At 34.8% G+C, this 20,023-nt stretch overlaps 1 protein-coding gene across 1 annotated transcript in view; it reads left to right on the top strand.

The window, feature by feature from the left end:
* Positions 1 to 20,023, top strand: part of LOC128022096 (cyclin-dependent kinase 18) — a 64,908-nt gene that overhangs the window by 9,336 nt on the left and 35,549 nt on the right. The window contains exon 2 of the mRNA XM_052609336.1: positions 15,387 to 15,522. Within this exon, the coding sequence (XP_052465296.1) occupies positions 15,405 to 15,522 (118 nt within the window). The 5' untranslated portion in view covers positions 15,387 to 15,404. The remainder of the gene's footprint in view (positions 1 to 15,386; positions 15,523 to 20,023) is intronic.

Below are 20,023 nucleotides of genomic sequence, written 5' to 3'. Positions count from 1 at the left end.
CAAAATGCTGTTTTTATGGATCGCTCAAATTTTTGACAACATATAGGGACCGCTAGCAATCGTCACAGCAGGATATGTCTAAAAAAGCAACAGAATGGCCGTGTAGTCTTGATAAAAACAGTTTGCTCTTTCTCACCAGGCTTGGTTTCACGTAACTGTGAGCCAGCTGAACGAAACACTAGCACAGCTATTAAACATGTTTAGTTGATAATGTGTGGTTGTGTTTTGTTGTCTTTTTTAAATGAGAGGAACACTAGAGCCATTGTTTTAGCTCGACTCCTGAACATTTCTTTGGTTTGTGCATCTACATAACTAAAGAAAGAGCTTCTTGTAGTGCAACATGACATCTCTGGCTCTGGTTATAGCGATGCTTACAGTGAAAACAAAAGGTCGTCTTTATTGCTTCATCTAAATGGGACGGGGAACAACAGGCATTTATTGCTGCTAGGCTTTCTAAAAATATATAATCACTCCCTCCTCCAGATTTATGTGCATTTTGGACCCATGTCAAGTGTTTACTCATATAATGAAAAGTGTACGAGCAAATGAGGGAAAATTATATGACACCGGCACTAACAACATTACTAATGCATCTTTCACAGCTCACTCCTTTCTGAAAATGACAGTCTAATGTGGTAGTCAAAGTAATATGCATCTTTATCTATGTCCACACATGCCATGAAGCCAAAGGCAGTGACAAACAGCTCTTTCTGTCATGTCGTTTTCAGCTATGCCAAATATTAAGCTGTCTTCGCGTCCGTGGAAGCCATTTGTCTTAGTTTAATCGCAGGATTTTCAGCTTGACAGGCAGGAATATTGTATTGGGGCGATACGTGTGTGAGGTATCGCCATCCATCTTAAGGGGGACATCTCAATTTCACAACCGTTGGGGCCAGACGACCCGTCGTACGAGGTCAGTTACAGTGCATTCAATCAACCGTTGGCTCCAGATAATAAAATGGCTAGAAAGCCACTGGCGCCCAAAATGAAACGTTTAGGAACCAAAAGAATTTACATTGCCAAATAACATAATCTCTCAATATAATATATGGTTGTTCTGAAGCAAAGTTCTCCCTTATAGTAAATTCAACCTTATAACTGGGCCTAAGGATACACTGTAAGAAATAATTGCAATTTATATGGTATGGTAAATTCTATGGTAAAAACCTAATGTTCCCTTACTCTATGGTGTAAAACTGTAATAGATCTAATGAGGCATTACATGTAATTTTGCATTAGGGTTTTACGTTACATCTTATGTTGTTAAATTAATCTTCATTGCATTATTTTGTATTTTTAAGTTGGTTGTCAGTGTATTAAAAGGTAAAGTAAAATAAAATAAAATAACAGGAGGTTAAATATCAAAGAATAATTCCTTCCAAAACAAAACAAAACAAAACAAAATAACAGGAGGCTCAATATCAAAGCTTAAATCCTGTCAAAACAAAACAAAATAATTAATAAAAAATATTAACACCATTTCAGTTGATTAAATGCAGTTAAGTTCAAATTTAAGTTCTATCTGAAAAAAAAACTACATACATTTCACATATTTTTTAAATAACCCACTAAACAATAGCCAGTACAAAAGCCAGTAACCCACTAAACAAAAGCCAGTACATCACTTATTTGATATTTGTAATTGCAATACCAGTCATCACAACAAAGATCTACTGTGCATGTTTCTCTGTTGTTAACTACACATTGACACAAGTTGGTGATTAAACTTGCAAAACAAACATATCAAATCAGATATGACAAAAAACTGAGAGAAAATAAGACTTCATTGAGTCATTTGTTAGACCAGTTCAAACCAATATACCGTATTTTCCGGACTATAAGTCGCACCTGAGTATAAGTCGTACCAGTCCAAAAAATATGTCATGATGAGGAAAAAAACATATATAAGTCGCACTGGACTATAAGTCGCATTTATTTAGAAACCTCAGCCTCGTGGCTGGAGAAGGTAATGTTTTCTCTTAGTTCATTTCTCTTGGTTCATTTCTCTTGGTTCATGTCAAATTAATTTTGATAAATAAGTCGCACCTGACTATAAGTCGCAGGAAAATACGGGTAGTTGTAAGTTTGAGAATGATTCATTAAAAAGAATCTGTTCATAAGAGTCACTTTTGTTTGAGAATCAGAATCTTGAACACAGTGCACACTCTAAAGATGAAATTGACTAACATCTCCTCACCAAATCACAAAAAATCAATGCATATAAAACTTTCCTGTCCACAGCAAATATAAATGTATATTTTTACCACAAATATGTAAATATTCTATTCGCATTCTTTAGCCCTGACAACTGACAACACAATAGTAAAAAAAAAAAAAAAAAAATAACCATTCAGATTTTATTTCTTTTCATTTTGGCTTCCTAAAAGAACAGGCTTTGGTGGACAGAAGGATGGTGTTTTCCAGGAGGAATCCAGTGTAAATGCTTGTAGCGGTGCCATTCTGAAAAACAAGGCCAACGTTTTGTATTGCTACACACAACATATTGTGTGTAGCAAACATCACTGAAGCATGCATCTGAACAAGCAGTCCTGTCACTGAGGCATAAACTAATCTGACCACAGGACTGAGCCCTGAGTCTTTATGTGGTTTGGGTTTGAATCAGAATTGAAAATCTAGGTTACTTCCTAATGCAGCCATAAAAGCATTATTGCAGTGGCAAACCATCTTTAGATGATGGACATGAATCTTCTGATCGACAGGTAGGCTGATTTAATACATTAGATTAGATAGAACCTATACGTGCATCAGTTGTAAATATACCTAATATGATGCACGGATAAGAAAATTATCTTTGGAATCACCTATGGGAAAGAAATCACAAATGACAAATCATCTTTTCAGTATCTCACTTTCTTCTAGACAACAACAGCAAGCTCAATATGAAAGAAAATATTTCTTATCTAATTGTTCAATATGAAAGCAAATCTATTTCAAAGCAAATTATTAAAAATAAATAAAATAAAATAATATAAAAAAGGATGTTTAATATTAAAGATTTATTCCTTAGAAAAAAACATATATAAAATATATATATATTATTAAAAAAACAATTTTATATATATATATATATATATATATATTTATAAACATATATAAAATATATATATATATATTATTAAAAAAACAATTTTATATATATATTTATAAACATATATAAAATATATATATATTATTAAAAAAACAATTTTATATATATATATATATATATATATATATATATATATATATATATATATATATATATATATATATATATATATATATAACACTCCTAATATGCGTCAACTATTCAATCATTCGTGCCTATGTTAATTTCAGGAGAAAAATCTGTGAGAAGGATACTTATCTGAGAAAATGATGTACCCTGATCTATGAAGGAGTCACCTGTGGGCAATCAGATTCTCCTCAGGCCATTTCCACACTCATATTTCTACCCACTAGGCCTCTGAGACTGAGATATTATTGTTTTTTAATACAGAGAAACTATCCACAGCTCTGTGAGAGATCATGATTCATTAAAATGCCAGAACAAAAGTAAAACACTGTTTTATTGTGTGTCGAAGGGCCAGGTGAAGGGGATTCTTGTCCTCATTAATCTGTCTAGACCCCCGACTGGTCATGTTTATTCCACCTCCACTGTGTCCTCACAACTTCCCCAAAACTAGCACTGAAACAGAGCAATAAAGAGAAAGAAAGCAATCTGTGTTTTCTCCTAAAACACTATCCCTAATTAGTCATTCCTCTCTTTACTGATTAATTCAAACAACTGCAAGGATAAAGTGCAATGCAGGCCATTGTTTTCACTCATTTTATACTGAATATTGGCAAATCTGGAGGTAAAACATGTCATTATCTGTTGCCTTTTATTATCAGCTTTAAAAACAGCCCCGCAATTTCAGGCCCAAATGGTTTCAGGACTTTTAACAGCAATGTCTCAACAAATCGTTGCAGCGGTATGGGAATATGAAAGCTAATGCAAAAGACTCTGGACATGATGAATGGCGGATTCCTGGATTTTTCCTCTTACTAGACTAGCACCTTTATTCCCCCTGAGACGACATTACAGGAGTGCACTTCCAGATGAATGACTCAGTCGATCCCCTGAGCGTCTGACAGGATCTAGGTCATCTTTTTACGGACACATATTAAGAGAGTCAAGGGTTTGTACAAAATATGATGACTGTTTCTGGATGAGTTGTTTTCTAGAAAAGCTGCAATACAGTATGTTCAGAGCAAATCTAAACAAAATATGTCAAACGCATGAATCACATTCTCTTTCTTTCTGTTTGAAATTGATCCCACATGACATACAAAATATTCCTACTTTCTTTCCTTCTTTCTTGAAAGTTGATTTCACTAATTCCATTCAAAAAGGGAAACTTGTATATTTTATTCATTCATTACACACAAACTGATATATTTCAAACGTTTATTATTCTCCTTGTGCAAGGTTTCAATGTTCATCTTTTGGACAACTGTCAAGTCAGCAGTCTTCCCCATGATTGTGTAGCCTACAAAACAAGAATGAGACCATTTAAAGGGTTTGCAGGTGTTTTGAGTTAATTAGCTGATTAGAGTGTGGCACCAGGTGTCTTCAGTATTGAACCTTTTCACAATATTCTAATTTAATGAGATACTGAATTTGGGATTTTCCTTAGTTGTCAGTTATAATCATCAAAATTAAAAGAAATAAACATTTAAAATATATCTGTGTGTAATGAATAAATATAATATACAAGTTTCACTTTTTAATTGGAATTAGTCAAATAAATCAACTTTTTGATGATATTCTAATTATATGACCAGCACCTGTATACACATAAATCTGGTCTTTTAAAAAAATTAAGAAGGAAGAAAAACTAAATTAAGTATTACTGATATCAGAATGATAGCTGATAATGACAAGCTATTTAATATTGTGATGTTAACCAATAAATCCCTGATATCAAAATTCAATCAATTTTATATATATATATATATATATATATATATATATTTTTTTTTTTTTTTTTTTTTTAATTAAAAAACAAATATTATTATATTATGGCTGTTAACCAATAAATCCCTGATATTAAAAATCAATACATTTTATATATTTTTTTTAATTTTAAAATAAATATTATTATATTATGGCTGTTAAAATTAAATACTATTGTGTGCAAAATAAACAAATAAATATATTTTTATTTAGAAGTGAATTTAGAAATCATAATATTTGTATAATATTTTATTATTCATTATTAAACTATTATTTAAGATTAAATTAAAGTCAGCGCTAGAAACAAAAAAATCTAAAACTGCAATAATTAGCAGAAATAAGCATGCAAAAAAATTTAAATATTCTGTATCAGCCATTATACAATTAAATAAACTAAAAATCTATTATCACCCAATAATCAACATATATTGTGCACCAAAATGTAAAAAGTTCCTCTATTATTATTAATGTATTTATTTATTTGCAGATTTAAAGAAGTATGTAAGACATAAGACACAACCACCAAAATAAACACAAAATAAATATTTGTATGTTTAAAAAATAGAGACAAACAGGTAGCAGATAAAGACATCAAATTAGAGTACATTAAAATAATAAACATTTTGCCATAAAGAAGCACATTGTCTCTATATTTTTTGGGGAAAGTGTCTTACAAACCCAGTAAACTATAGCCAATGTCTATAAAAACAGTGAAACAGAGGAAGAAATCGGAGGAGGAAATATCCTAATATGCATGTCCTTACATATATATCATTTTCCAAATCAATCCCCTGGTATTTGACAGAAAGCTGAAAACTTCAGCGCTACTGTTGATTACCAATGACATTTCCTCTGTACAATTACAAGCAACAAGCTGTCATTTCATTGTGCATGAGACGAGGATATCCTTTTTCACCTTCGAATCAAATCACAATACTGTTCAGCACCACGAGATCTCCTCGAAGCCTCTCTGCATGCTCTCTCCCTGGACGAAAACTAGCGTCTGAGCAGCCACGGTATTGAATGAAGCCAACCCATGGGTGCCTAAGTATCAATTAAAGTGTAGGTGGAATGATTTCCCTCTCTGTACGTCAGTACCCAGCCTCCACAATGCACTGACGCGGCTCGGCTTGAGGGCTTAGACGTGTTCGCCAGAAGAAAATGTCATGTTGTTTTCTCATTGTTCAATAAATGGACTTGGTGGATGGACATCTGTGCAGTAATGCCAGTATTGTAATTGCAGCAGCAAAGCCAGATGAGAGAAAAAACATTGTTTTTAATGTCGCAAACAATCTCTGCAGGGTGTGTGAGAGCTTGAAAAGTTTCCTAACACATTCAAAAACCAGACTTGTAACTGGATTTGAGCTCCATTCTTTGAACAATAGCCCTGTGACGATGACCTTGCGGCTGGATGATTCTTTGGGGAAACAAAAAGGGGTCCAACCTGGAATCAAACCCCATCCGACTGTCTCTCGTAGCCATGAGTGGGAATCTAATAGGCAGATGAGTCAAAAATGCCTTTATGTTTTCTCTCTAGTTTGGACGAACACAGAAAAAGGCGAATTATTCTGACACACAACCGTAGAGAAAGCAGCTTGAGACATCACTGTTGCACCATCAAGGGTGTCCCACTGCCAAATGATGGGTTTTTCTGCTCAGAGCCGAGGGCCAAGTTGATCTGGCACAAGAACGAAAGCAGATGCCATTTGATGATGGCGGCCAAACTCTGTCAGAGAGATCAGAATCTTCTCATTATTTTCTCACATCTTTTCATGTGGGAAGTCGTGTTCCCAATCAAAACCGCCGTACCCCGCTGAGTGTCCGGTCTACAGTGTCTGTGAATAGCTAAATTAGGGTTTGTTTTTCGGTGTGTTTTGCCATGCAGGGGTTCTGGTTGCACTTTTTGCTCTGTATGCGGGGCTGTGAATGAGACCTGCATGGATATTTGCCTTTTGGCCGGGCGCACAATGTGCCAGTGTGTGCTCTCTGGTCCGTGCAAAGCTAGATCTGTAGTATGTAAAGAAGACAAATGGGGCGCATCCTGATTTGGAATGCATTTCTGGCAAAGAGCAATTAAGAGTGCAAGCGGAGAGAGAAAGGTGGATTTAAATCAAAGTGTCTTTTTTGTGCACTATTTTATAAAGGGAATTGAATTACTATTGCATAAACCGTAATATTAATATTAGATGGACGCATGGTAAAAAAAAAAAAAATTCAAAGAGACCAGAATATCACAGAGGCTTAAAGGCATAGCTCATTCAAGGAAAGTAAATATATTCTGGGTGTGTATATATATATATATATATATATATATATATATATATATATATAGAAATAAGTCGCTGGGGTATATTTGCAACAAAAGCCAACAATACAATGTATGGGTCAAAATTCTTAATTTTTCTTTAATGCCAAAAAATCATTATAATATTAAGTAAAGATCATGGTCCATGAGGATATTTGTAAATTTCCTACCGTAAATATATCAAAACTTAATTTTTGATTAGTAATATGCATTGCTAATAACTTCATTTGGACAACTTTATAGACGATTTTCTCAGTATTTCGATTGTTTTGTACCCTCAGATTCCAGATTTTCAAATAGTTGTATCTCGGCCAAATATTGTCCTATCCAAACAAACCATACATCAATGGAAAGCTTATATTTATTCAGCTTTCAGATTATTTTCTGGATTTCCGGAATTTGACACTTAAGACTGGTTAAGACATTTTTAAGAACTTAGGTAACCAAACAATAGCCACTGACTTCCACAGTATTTTGCACACACATTAAAAGTCAACTGTTTGGTTGCAAGCATTCTTCAGAATATCTTTCTTTATGTTCAACAGCTGAAAGAAATTCAAACATCTTTAAAATATATTGAGGGGTGAGTAAATGAAGACAATTTTCTTCCTTTTTTTGGTGAACTGTCCCAAAATGCTTCTAACAACCACAGATATTGTAAATTTTTGATAATGATAACTGATATTTTGATGAGTGTGTTTTATGCTGGTACTGGTTTAGGCCTGTCATTGATAAATAATTATGTATCTAAAACGGCCTGTAGGTGGCTGGTCAGTCCATTGTTGAGCGATTAAAGTGTGATTCATTCAAACGATTCTTTCAAAATGCCTGATTCATTTAGAAATGAAGCAAGTGGCTCTCTTTATGAATGGATTTTATGAATCATTGACTCAAATCATTCCTTCAAAAACAAATTCATTAGAAATGAAACACCCAGTGTTAATTTTGACACGAAATTTTAATTTAGTTTTAGTCTTAGTCTTTTGACTATAATTCTTTTTAGTTTTAGTCATCTGATTTGTTTTAATTTTAGTCTTATTTTAGTCGACTAAAATTGCTTGGTATTTTAGTCGACTAAAATAAGACTAAAATCAATAACAGATTTACTAGACAATTTTTTACAGCTGGTATAGGTAACCAACTTAACCAAAATATATAAAACACAAATTCAACTTTATTTCAACACAACTGTGTCTTTATTTCGATTCAAAAGCTTTTATGCAGCAACAAACACTGTCATGATAATGTAAACAATAACTAGCTGCCAACTGACCATCAATAAAAGAAAAATAAAGTTAGGTCCAGGACCTTAAGGCTTACAGCTGAGCTGAACAATAAGTGCATACATTTAAAGTAAATATTTAATAAGTTGGGTGGATAAAAAAAGTAACAAGATTTTATAAGGTATTCATTTGTCTAGCAATATTGTATGTTTTAAATACTACAATATTGCTAGATTAGTATGTATAATGATAGGATTTGAACATTCACGCTTCACATGACTAATAAAGAAATATTTGTGATATTGTCAACAAGTAGAACATTATAAAATATACTAAACATTGGTATTAATCAAATGTATGTATCATAATATTACGTATTAGTATTGTGCTCTCATCTAACTGGAAGAAGGGGCTATTTTACAGTACTTTTCAGTTCGTAATATTTAATGCTACAACATCTACGCACTGCAGTCTTCCAATTTTGCTTAGCTCAATAAACAAAAGAACATCGTTGTGAAATTACATTTGAGAAAATGTCCAGGTGGCTCGTCTGTAAATGTCTTTTCAAATTGGTTGTGTTCTTGCCACGAATGAGCGCTCTGCGTGCTTTACACTTTGTTTTGTTTTGTTCGTCGTCAAACGTGAAGTGAGCTGTGGACATTTTGTCGCTTTTTTAGACATCACCTCTTCGAATGTCGACTTCCCGGGAGCTCATTTAAAAACTGAAAACCTTCGCTTCACGTCTCAATAAGTCAGGCTCGGATTGGTTCTCTTCTCTCATGCAGTCTCGCCTGTTCCGTTTTGCCGGTTCTTTTGCTCATTCCTCGCATCTCTCCCGTCTGCTGATTTGATTTTCGTCACAGCCTATTTTCGTCTCATCCTTTATTCGTTGACGATAATGTCAATCAATTTAGTCATAGTTTTAGTCTTCATCAGTGCCTTCTATTTTAGTTTTCGTTTAGTTTTCGTCCGCAAAAATATATTCGTGACGAAAATAATGACGAAAATATTTAGTCAACGAAATTAACACTGGAAACACCTCAGGTGTGCTGTGAGATGAACAAAAGTTCTGCTCCAACTTTAATTGGTACTATTTGTGTTGGCAAAACAGAAAAATCAGACAATGTTGAGCTATAATGTAACTCACTCAATATTAACTTATTTTTTTAAAACTGTTGTATGAAGTTCATTCAAAACGTCACTCTTGCTTGTGTGATATTACTTAACTATAATATATCTCAAATCTAAAAACAAAAACCATGCAGGGATATTTTTGCTTTCATTACACATTGAATGCTTTTGGATTTTATAGATTATGATAATATCATAGACAATAAATATCGCACATGCGTACATGGTGGTGACTTTTGCACTTAAATTTTCTTCAGGAAATCTAAAAGTTGACTTTTATCTGCTGTTTGTGCCTTGTTTTGTGGCATACAACAAGTGCACACAGACAGAGAGGTTAAACATCCAGTGCCTCTGCACATCTCACCAATGTTAATGTGATCTTTGATCTTGGCGTCTGGCGGGAGATGGAGAGGGATAGTCAAGGACAGCAGGGGCTTTTCGGTGGAGGGTGGACTCATTCAGAGGTCAATACAGATCAGACTGCTGTGTTCTGCTTTGCTATCAGCGCAGAGCTAAATTAAGACCACCACCACCTATTGACGCGCTCAGCAGAGATAAACACGATTGAGGGAAAATGATGTATAGAGTAACCGAAAAACTGGAAGGAGAGGAGGGGTGAATAATGCAATTAAAAAGACAATAGAGTGTGATTCTGATATTATATTAATTCAAGGGTCAGATTTGACAAAACGTCACCCATGAAAACTGCATGGCTGTATTTACAACATGTCCTTCAGAAGCTTATATTATAATAATGAATGAATTTCATACTTTTTTCATTAATACTGTGGTTAACTAATTTCATTCACCAGAGGCCTTCAGGTCACATATACATATAGAATTAATAATTAAAGAAAATAAGAAAATTTATGAGAAAAGTATTCCCTGATCCAAGGATTTAATAAGGCATCTAAAGCTTAATATTAACACAAAGCTAAAGAGAAGAAAATCTAAATTTAATATAAAATAAAACTAGGGTGTGCTATTGACTCAAAAGATTCATTCAAAAGTGATTGATTCAGGACAGAAACAGCAGTGTTTCCCTGAGATGCAGCAATGCTCTGATCTAAACTTGTTTGGAACTATTTTAGTTGCCGAAACAGAAAAACGTACAATATTATGTCTAAAATGCAACTCACTTATATCTATTTGTTGAACTAAATTCAATACAACATTTGTGATCTCGCTCATGCACTGATATTCAGGAAAAGGCACTCTTACTTAATAAAAAGTTACGTTAAAAAGTTAAATAAATCATTAATGACTTGAAATATAGGGGCAATAATATGTTCTAATAGGCTTCATCACGCACTAAATACTTTTGGACTCTCAATACATGTTTTGTCACTGTGTGATTTATGAAAGTAAAAAAAATATCTCTATATGTTTTTTTAAATATATATATTTATAAAATGTATTATAGTTAAGTAATAATATTTTTATTTACTCTTAAACACTTGATAATGTCAACATGCACATTGTTAAATAACAACTATGGTATTATTGTAGACAATAGATATTACACACCGCTTAATGAAACATATAGTACACTATATATATATATATATATATATATATATATATATATATATATATATATATATATATATATATAAATTATTATATTATTGTTAAATTATAAATATAAACACACTTCTTACGAGTAAATAAAATAAAGCAGGTAATGCAATAGATTATAATGGGAGCTTTTCGAAACATTTACTGCACGTTTCTACACTGCTGGCCTGACTGGTCTGTTGAAAATGAATGGACAATCATGTTAATTGTCTTTTAATTCTGACGATGGTATTGAGCCCACATCCATATCACCAATTAAAAGCTTTAGCCACAGAACAAAAGAGTTGACTGCTGACTGCAGATTATGGAGCAATCATAATCTGCTGGTTTATATGACATCCAAGTTAATGAACGCCGTTACAGATGATTACATGAACATGAAATCCACACACCAACTGTCTTGAGCACTTTAATATGCTGCTTACAGCTATAAAAAGTTTTATGTCCCAAATCAAGCTAGTTCTGGCAGATCACACTGGTTTACATGAAGCAGCTTTACCAGCTAGTGCCAGTAACAGACCATCACTGCATTTAAAGCTAGCCATCAAACTTGACTTTGTTTATTACGAGCACCTATGTGCTTAGAAACCACTCAGCACATCCTAGCAACCGTGTAGCAACATTCTAAATGAGATTCCGAACACCCTACCAACTGCATAGCAACAATCTAGTGTGCTGCAGACCTACATTCTAAACTACACCCAGAAAAATACAATCACAAAACACCTTAGCAACTGCATCGCAACATTCTAAACAATACCCTAGTTACACAAGACTCAGAACTTCCTAGCGACTGCATGGAGACATTCCAGACTTAACTGCCACAAATCAAATTCCATTCATTCAATATTATTATTATTATTATATATTTTTTATTACTATTATTCGATGTATTTCTCACGAATTAGGGCCAGATTAAAGTGCAAGACGGTTAATTGTTAATTTAAACAACAAAAGCAATAGTAATGCTTGACTTCCAGCTCTACAGTGAGCTGACACCATTGTTTTAAATATATCCAACAAACCCTTGATAAATTCAGTGTTTCTGGCTGCTGCACGGCTCTCCATTATTACTTATTCTTCAATGACTTCAGCATGTGCAGCTCCTGTAAACCCCTCTGGGGTCTGTGGCGTCTCAACAGAAAGCGGTCCACTCCAGGAACACAGTGTACATCAGCCACCAGCCCACCGACCAAACCAAAAACACCTTATTAATAGATTCCCTGTCAAAGACAAGTCACGTCCCCACGGAGCGTAGTGCGTACAGAGTGCCGAATGAGTCACGCTGAGAATCCCTTCAGCTTCTTCAGACGCGTCTGGAGGAGATAGCATCGCGGTGGAGGATAGGTGGCTCTATTTTGAGTCACCGCGATCCCTGAGGAACTGAGGCACGTAGCAAATGCAAAAGGCAGCGAGGCGGTGGCTGATGGACGGGGTCGGTCAAACGAGACGAGAAGGCTGTAAATTAGTTGAAGTACATGAGGAATCTTTGGGTGTCAGTAAGTTGGCAGCACATTAGTAAAGTCAGACAAAAACTCAGTTTTATCAGCAATAACATTGCAGAGATGAAATTCTCCGTTGGAATAAGAATTAGAATAAATTACAGAAGGAAAAACCAGTAACCACAGAGAGTTTGACAGAGAATATAAGGTCACCTCTCCGGATGATTTGGTTAACATCTGCTTATGACACCCTCACATCTTTGGAGGGTCCCAGGAGTTTGGGATGTAATTACACTTGGAAGAGATGTTGGATTCAATCAGAGTGAATATGGAAGCGGGAGAGAATATCAATAAAATATGTCCACTGTGTAATTAAGGCTAGGAAGCTATAAGATACTGAGATCTTTAAAAATCATGTTAATATGCTGCCCTTTCAATCCGACAGTTTTAGACTCATCTCAGTGACACTAATAGCTTGATTTTTCTTTCAAAAAGACCCATTCACACATATATTTTAAAATATTTGTTATATATATAAAATATTCATACATTAAAATATTGTTAATATACCATATAAATATATCTATCTATCTATCTATCTATCTATATATATATATATATATATATACAGTACAGACCAAAAGTTTGGAAACATTACTATTTTTTATGTTTTTGAAAGAAGTTTCTTCTGCTCATCAAGCCTGCATTTATCACATGATCCTTTAGAAATGATTCTAATATGATGATTCATTATCAAAGTTGAAAATATATATATATATATATATATATTGTAATAACAATATACACTACTGGTCAGTAATTGTTTTTCTTTCTTTTTTTTAATAAAATCAATACTTTTATTCAGCAAGGATGTGTTAAATTGATAAAAAGTGATAGTAAAGAAAATATATTATTAGAATATATATTATTAGGATTTTTATTTATTTTGAATAAATGCAGTTATTTTTAACCTTTTATTCATCAAATATATTAGACAGCAGAACTGTTTCCAACACTCATAATAAATCAGAATATTAGAATGATTTTTATATGATCATGTGATCGACTGGATGTTACATGTGACACTGAAGGCTGGAGTAATGATGCTGAAAATTCAGCTTTGCATCACAGGAATAAATTATTTTTTTAAAAGTATATTCAAATAGAAAACTATTATTTTAAGTTGTAATAATATTTCACAATATTACTGCTTTTTCTGTATTTTTGATCAAATAAATGCAGGCTTGATGAGCAGAAGAAACTTCTTTCAAAAACATAAACTTTTGGTCTTTACTGTATATATATATATATATATATATATATATATATATATATATATATTTATATATTATATATATATATATATATATATATATATATATATATATATATATATAATATAGATAGATAGATAGATAGATAGATAGATAGATAGATAGATAGATAGATAGATAGATAGATAGATATAGATTGATTGATTGATTAACGTTGTTCCATACTAGAACCAGTAACGTTCCATAAAAACGATGTAGATGATAAGATTATTCAGGCAGATGCTGTGTTTCATCAGCCCTATGATTGGACTGCATGGAGCAATTATCGTCTTATGAGAGTCATGTTTCAAAGACAGGAAGACTAAATCATTATCTTTAGTAGAAACAACCAGTATAATCAAAGAGAGGGAGAGGACACGAGGCGGAAAACAAGTTTGAGAGGAGAGGGAATAAAACCATCACCACAGCTGAAAAGGGAAGTTTTTCTGTTGAGTTTTTTAGCACAATTAGTATTTATTTTATTTTTTTGTTTCAGAGTCATTTGAGAAACAATGGCCCTCTGAGACCCAGTTATTTTAGGGGGAGCGGATGCTAATTGGCAATGGGAGTAGAGGCTAGTCTCCCACTTTCAAAATAATTAGTAAAGCACACAGCGCGATCTGACAACCAGACTTAAACGAACAGCACTGGAACCCTTAGCAACCGCTCTGCCTGGTAACGCAGGAGCGCAAAGGAAGAGAATGTGAGAGATTTTGATAAGCTCTAGTGAGACTGAGCTGAACTTCAGCTGTGGAGAAATGTTATACTATTAAAAACCCATTAAATCTGTCTTTTAACAAAGTGTTAGTACATATGCATAAAGCAACCACTTTATCACTTAAAAAGGACATAATGTAGTGAAGAGAATTATAGTATTTGATGTCTTGCACCTCTTTAGAAAGCACTGATGTTGGACATGGGGTGTGCGATATTTATCGTCTATGATAATTGTTGTTTTAACAAAGTCGGAGCTGACATTATGTACTAACTTTGCACAAAACACACACACACACACACACTCACACACACACACACACACATCTCGAGTCAAAAGCATTCACTGCATGATTCAATGAATCACTCATTACATCAGGGAGCAGCTTAGATCATTTGTTTTAGGAAGAATTTTGATTGCAGACTTTTGACTCTTGATTGCAGACTTGATATATTGGAGTTTTGTTGTAACCAACACCAAACTTGGCACCCTGATAGAGCATAAAAGCAGCATAATTTAAACATTTAATCTCAGATTCTTCAACTTCTTAAAGACAAAAACACAAGAGAGAACCCAATAATATCAGGCCAGATTTCATCTAAGAGCACAATGAAACAAATGTCATAATCACATGTTCGTAAATAACACATTAACTCAAACTGTTCTTGCATCCTCCGCAGGACTTCTGGTCCAGCGACATGAATAAGATGAAGAACTTCAAGAGGCGGTTCTCACTTTCCGTGCCACGAACAGAGACGATAGAGGAGAACGAGTTTACAGAACAGATAAACCAGCTCAACATCTGCTGCAGTGACGGTATGGCTTTACTCTTGACGTTCACATCTTTCATTCAAAAGCACGAGTCTGCTGTGAGCATCATGAAACCCACTGAAAAAGACATATCTGATGCTGCTACTACAGTGATCCGGAGCTTTCACATTATTCACATTAATCACCAACTATTTTATCCAGAAATGTGGTTCAAATCTATAAAGCAAAATATAGTTTAATTGGTTTCCGACAAAGGTCAAAACAAATGAGAAGAATAATAATATATCATAATCACAGATCGTCCTATCCAGGTGGATTCGATTTTTCAGAGGATGACTGAGACAGATTGAAAAAAACAGACATGTAAGATTGAACACAATAATACAAATATAAATTGTGTGAAACACACATTCACCTGACCTCCTGAGGGAAAACTAGTCCCATCCAAACAGGACTTTAGTCTAATTCTACAACATGAACTATTTGACTTTCATTAATTTCATGCATAATCAAGAATGTATAATAACAAATTAGATTTAATCCTTATTTGGGCATTTGTGGTTTGTTTTCTTTCTTTTTTTCTGTATTTCTTTTAAATTTAATATATCTAGAGACATTTTTCGCTGAAAAAGTGTACAAATTTTAGATTCATAAAAAGAACATGAAACTTCACATACAATCTTGCATAACGTGATGGATCTACATCTGAAACTCAATATTAAAAAGTTGATGGCTGTTGGTAGCTACCATAACAATAAAACTAAAACAGTGAAACAGGATATTCAACCAAACAAAATCATCCTATGGAATTGGTTTACTGATTAATTGCACGCAACACCACCTAGAACATTTATTAAGGAAGAAAATGTTGTCAATTTTGAAGCATCACCAACAGTCAGCTAAGGCTACCTTTCTCGATTTGAAGTCTTCTGGATTGTTCTCAAATGGAATGAGATCTCACCAAGATGCTGGGAAAGTGCGCAGCCCTTTAAGAGTTTGATCATCTCTCCAAGAGATTGGAGAGAGATGCATCTAGCTGCCTGCGAGGACCTCAGGGGTCAGAACAGCTCAGGAGAAGATGAGGAGGAAACGGGATTCTGACCCTCCAGCGTCCTTGCACATTCACAGTGGTGCTTATCTTTGTGCCTACATTATTAATGCAGTGCTAATAGTGCAATTCTGCTCCGCTGTCTGGCTCTATGATCTTAACGCCTCTCAAGTCAATATTAAATCGGATTTCAAGGGAGAGACTATAAGCAAGACCACTTTAAAGGAAAAACATTTTTCCATATTCCACTATGTTCTTCCCTATTTTCTTTCTGCATGCACTCAATCACTATAGCACTCAGCTCCACTATGCTAGCATGTAGCATTTTCTAAGCGATTTTAGTACGACATGGGGTAAGTGTTTAGCTTAGCACTATTCATTCCCATGGTGGAAGGGCACTTCGCAGCACTTCGACCTCGGCGCAGTAATATCCTCACTCCAGAAGAGTGAGGATATTACTGCACCGAGGTCAAAGTGCTGCGAAGTGCCCTTCCACCATGGGAATGAATAGTGCTAAGCTAAACACTAGCATAGCGGTGCTGTGCACTACAGCGATTGAGTGCACGTACTGAGATTGGAGAGGAAATGTACATATCAACTCATCTAATTTGAAAGAAGAACATAGTGGAATATGGTGGCATTTTCCTTTAAGTATTTAAGACACTGTCAAATATCTAAGAGGGTTTTTGCACACCTGTAAAATTTCACTCTTCATGTCTAGATTTATACAATTAAAGGGACACTCCACCCCAAAATGAAAATTGTCATTAAACACTTACCCCATGTCGTTCCAAACTCCTAAAAGCTTTATTCGTCTTCAAAACACAATTTAAGATATTTTGGATGAAAACCAGGTGGCTTGAGACTGTCCCATAGACTGCCAAGTAAGTAACACTGTCAAGGTCCAGAAAACTATTAAAGACATCGTCAGAATAGTCCATCTGCCATCAGTGATTCAACCATAACATAATGAAGTGATGAGAATACATTTTGTAAGTGAAGAAAACCAAAATAACGACAACAGTATTCTCTGTGTCTCTCCATATCAATTTGATCAAAATTGACATTTATGATGTTAAAAAAAAGATTCCCATTTCAAATACTAATATACTTTCTATTCAAGGTGGTTTCCACAAATATTAGAATGATTTATACTGAGTTAGAATGATTTATGATGGATCAGTGACTGAATACTGGAATAATGAGACCAAAAACTCATCTTTGGGTCACAGGAATAAATTACATAATATATTAAAATAGAAAGTAGTTATTTTTAATATTTTAATATTTTTGTTGCTGTTGTGTGTTTCATCAAATAAATGCAGCAAATCAAATCAAGAAGAAAATGCTTTTTTATTAAGAATTTTGTCCAAGTACAAACATCCTACAGATCTAAAAATTCCTTTGAGCTGAAGCTGAATATTAGTAGCATCAAAATAGATGCCCTTAATCTGCCGCTAAATAGCAGTGTTCGGTCACTCCGATGATCTCTTCCTGTCCGAGCTAGCATTTATTGGTCAGAATAAGTTTTAAGGTGCTTAAAACTTTGTTGAAAGACAAAACTCTGGCTAAAAAGACTGATAAAAATCATTCTAAGAAGCCAAATCGGGCGATTAACCCTCTGTCCATGGCAGGATGGGGACTTGGATCTGGTTGAATGCTGGGAACAAACCATTTGTTTGGGGAGCAATCAGGCTCCTCAGCTGTCTGACTGAGGCAGCTGTTTGCACATCGCCCCATTTTTCCCCCACCATGAACCAGCTGCTCCGATTGGCTAAAGGGATGGAACTTCCTCCCCCCCCCGGGAGAGACGGCAGCGATGGAGACAGCTGGAGCAGGATGGAGTTTGGAAGGAGGGAGCCGTTATGAGGACAGGCGGGGAGGAGACGCAAGAGTGCTTTTTTTCTATTTACCCCGTCCCCTTCCCTCCAGCTGCAAATGAACCTCCAACCCAAGAGTGGCGGGAGAGATGTCTGTGGGTCGGGATGGAAAAAGACCAGGAAACGCCTTGAGAAATGGAACACTTCGTTCCAATTTACCCACCTACACCTATGATTATTAGAACTCAATTACTGCAAGGTTAATGTAGAAGAAACCGATCCGAGTCACGTTTGGGAGTCTGACCTCATATTTCCTCCCCACCAGCACGTCTACCTCATTATCTCATTATATTTGTGATGAATCGCTGATCGAGATGCAACCGAGTCATTCTCCATGGAGAGGAGCCCATGATGGAGCCATCACGCAAATGTTGGCAGCAGTCTTTTGGTTAACAAGTGTTTCTTGATTACCACAAAGATGTAAGCTATATTTAATGATAATGCTTCCAAAATGGCTTTTCAACAGATTCCTTGGAGGGTTCGAACATAATTACAGACCCAGAAACACCCACACACATACGCACACATCGCTTTTCTAAGCACACTAAATCTCATTGAGGAGTTTATACCGCAAAGGGTGAATGTAGTGTGTGTTGTGCAGGACTGAATGAAGAGGCATCTCATTTAGAGACAGCCATCGAAAAACCACCAGCTGTCGTGTGGCCCTCTGGCTAGGCATGAATGAGAAGTGTGCTCATTTCAGATGAAAAACGGCAAGGACTACAGTGTTTGGATGGTTTTGTGTTTGGATGTTCGAATCAAAAAAATCATACGAGCACCACAACAAGGAAACAGGTGTTCAGGTGCACATAAAATAACTTATTCAAGCACACATGTCAGATGAAAAAAGAAAAGAAAAAAGTGATGTGAAATGAGGTGTAGCCAAGTGAGGTGTATTTGTAGCCATTTTTGCTATGCCGTCCGGGGAGCAGTTGGGGGTTCGGTGCCTTGCTCAAAGGGCTCATCTTAAAAAAAGTATTGATATGATTTATGTATTTATGTCTCACCAAAAAAAAAAAAAAAAAGTAAAATTTAAGTCTATATGTTATCTTGGAACTGTTTGAAAGTCTAGTTGGCATTAGTTGGCTATTTTTATTATTAACAATACCTATGGTAATCAATCAATCAATCAATAAATACACTGTTTTAAATTTGGGTGTCAGAAAGAGTTTGCTTTTCATTTGCAAAAATCAAATCCTTTTTAAAATTCTAAATGTTATCTAGTTTTAAATTAATAGCTGTACTAATTGAACTTGCTACCTTCCCAGTACACAGACTCCGTCTTCCATGACTTTACAAACAGAGGTCTAAACAGAGTAGGGCTGTGCAAAAAATCGATTGCGATTTTCATGCGCATCTCATCAGTAAAGATGCTCCTGTAATTAGAAGTATATCTCCAGCAGGTGCGTTCAGATCAGGGTTGCCAGGTTTCCACAACAAATCCTGCCCAGTTGCTTCTTAAAACTAGTCCAAAACTAGCCCAATGAAAACTGCTTCCCCGGGTTATAATATACATTTTTTGGAAGGGTTGCCCTGGTAAAATTCGCATTTTAGAGGCTAAATATTACGTTATTGGTATTGGGGTTGCTTCAAACCGCGGACATGAAAAAAAATTGCA

The sequence above is a fragment of the Carassius gibelio genome, chromosome A11 (assembly GCF_023724105.1).
Source record: "Carassius gibelio isolate Cgi1373 ecotype wild population from Czech Republic chromosome A11, carGib1.2-hapl.c, whole genome shotgun sequence".
In the NCBI taxonomy this organism is placed as follows: Eukaryota; Metazoa; Chordata; class Actinopteri; order Cypriniformes; family Cyprinidae; genus Carassius; species Carassius gibelio.
Note: the sequence above shows the minus strand (reverse complement) of the source record. Positions and strands in the feature narration are given on the sequence as shown.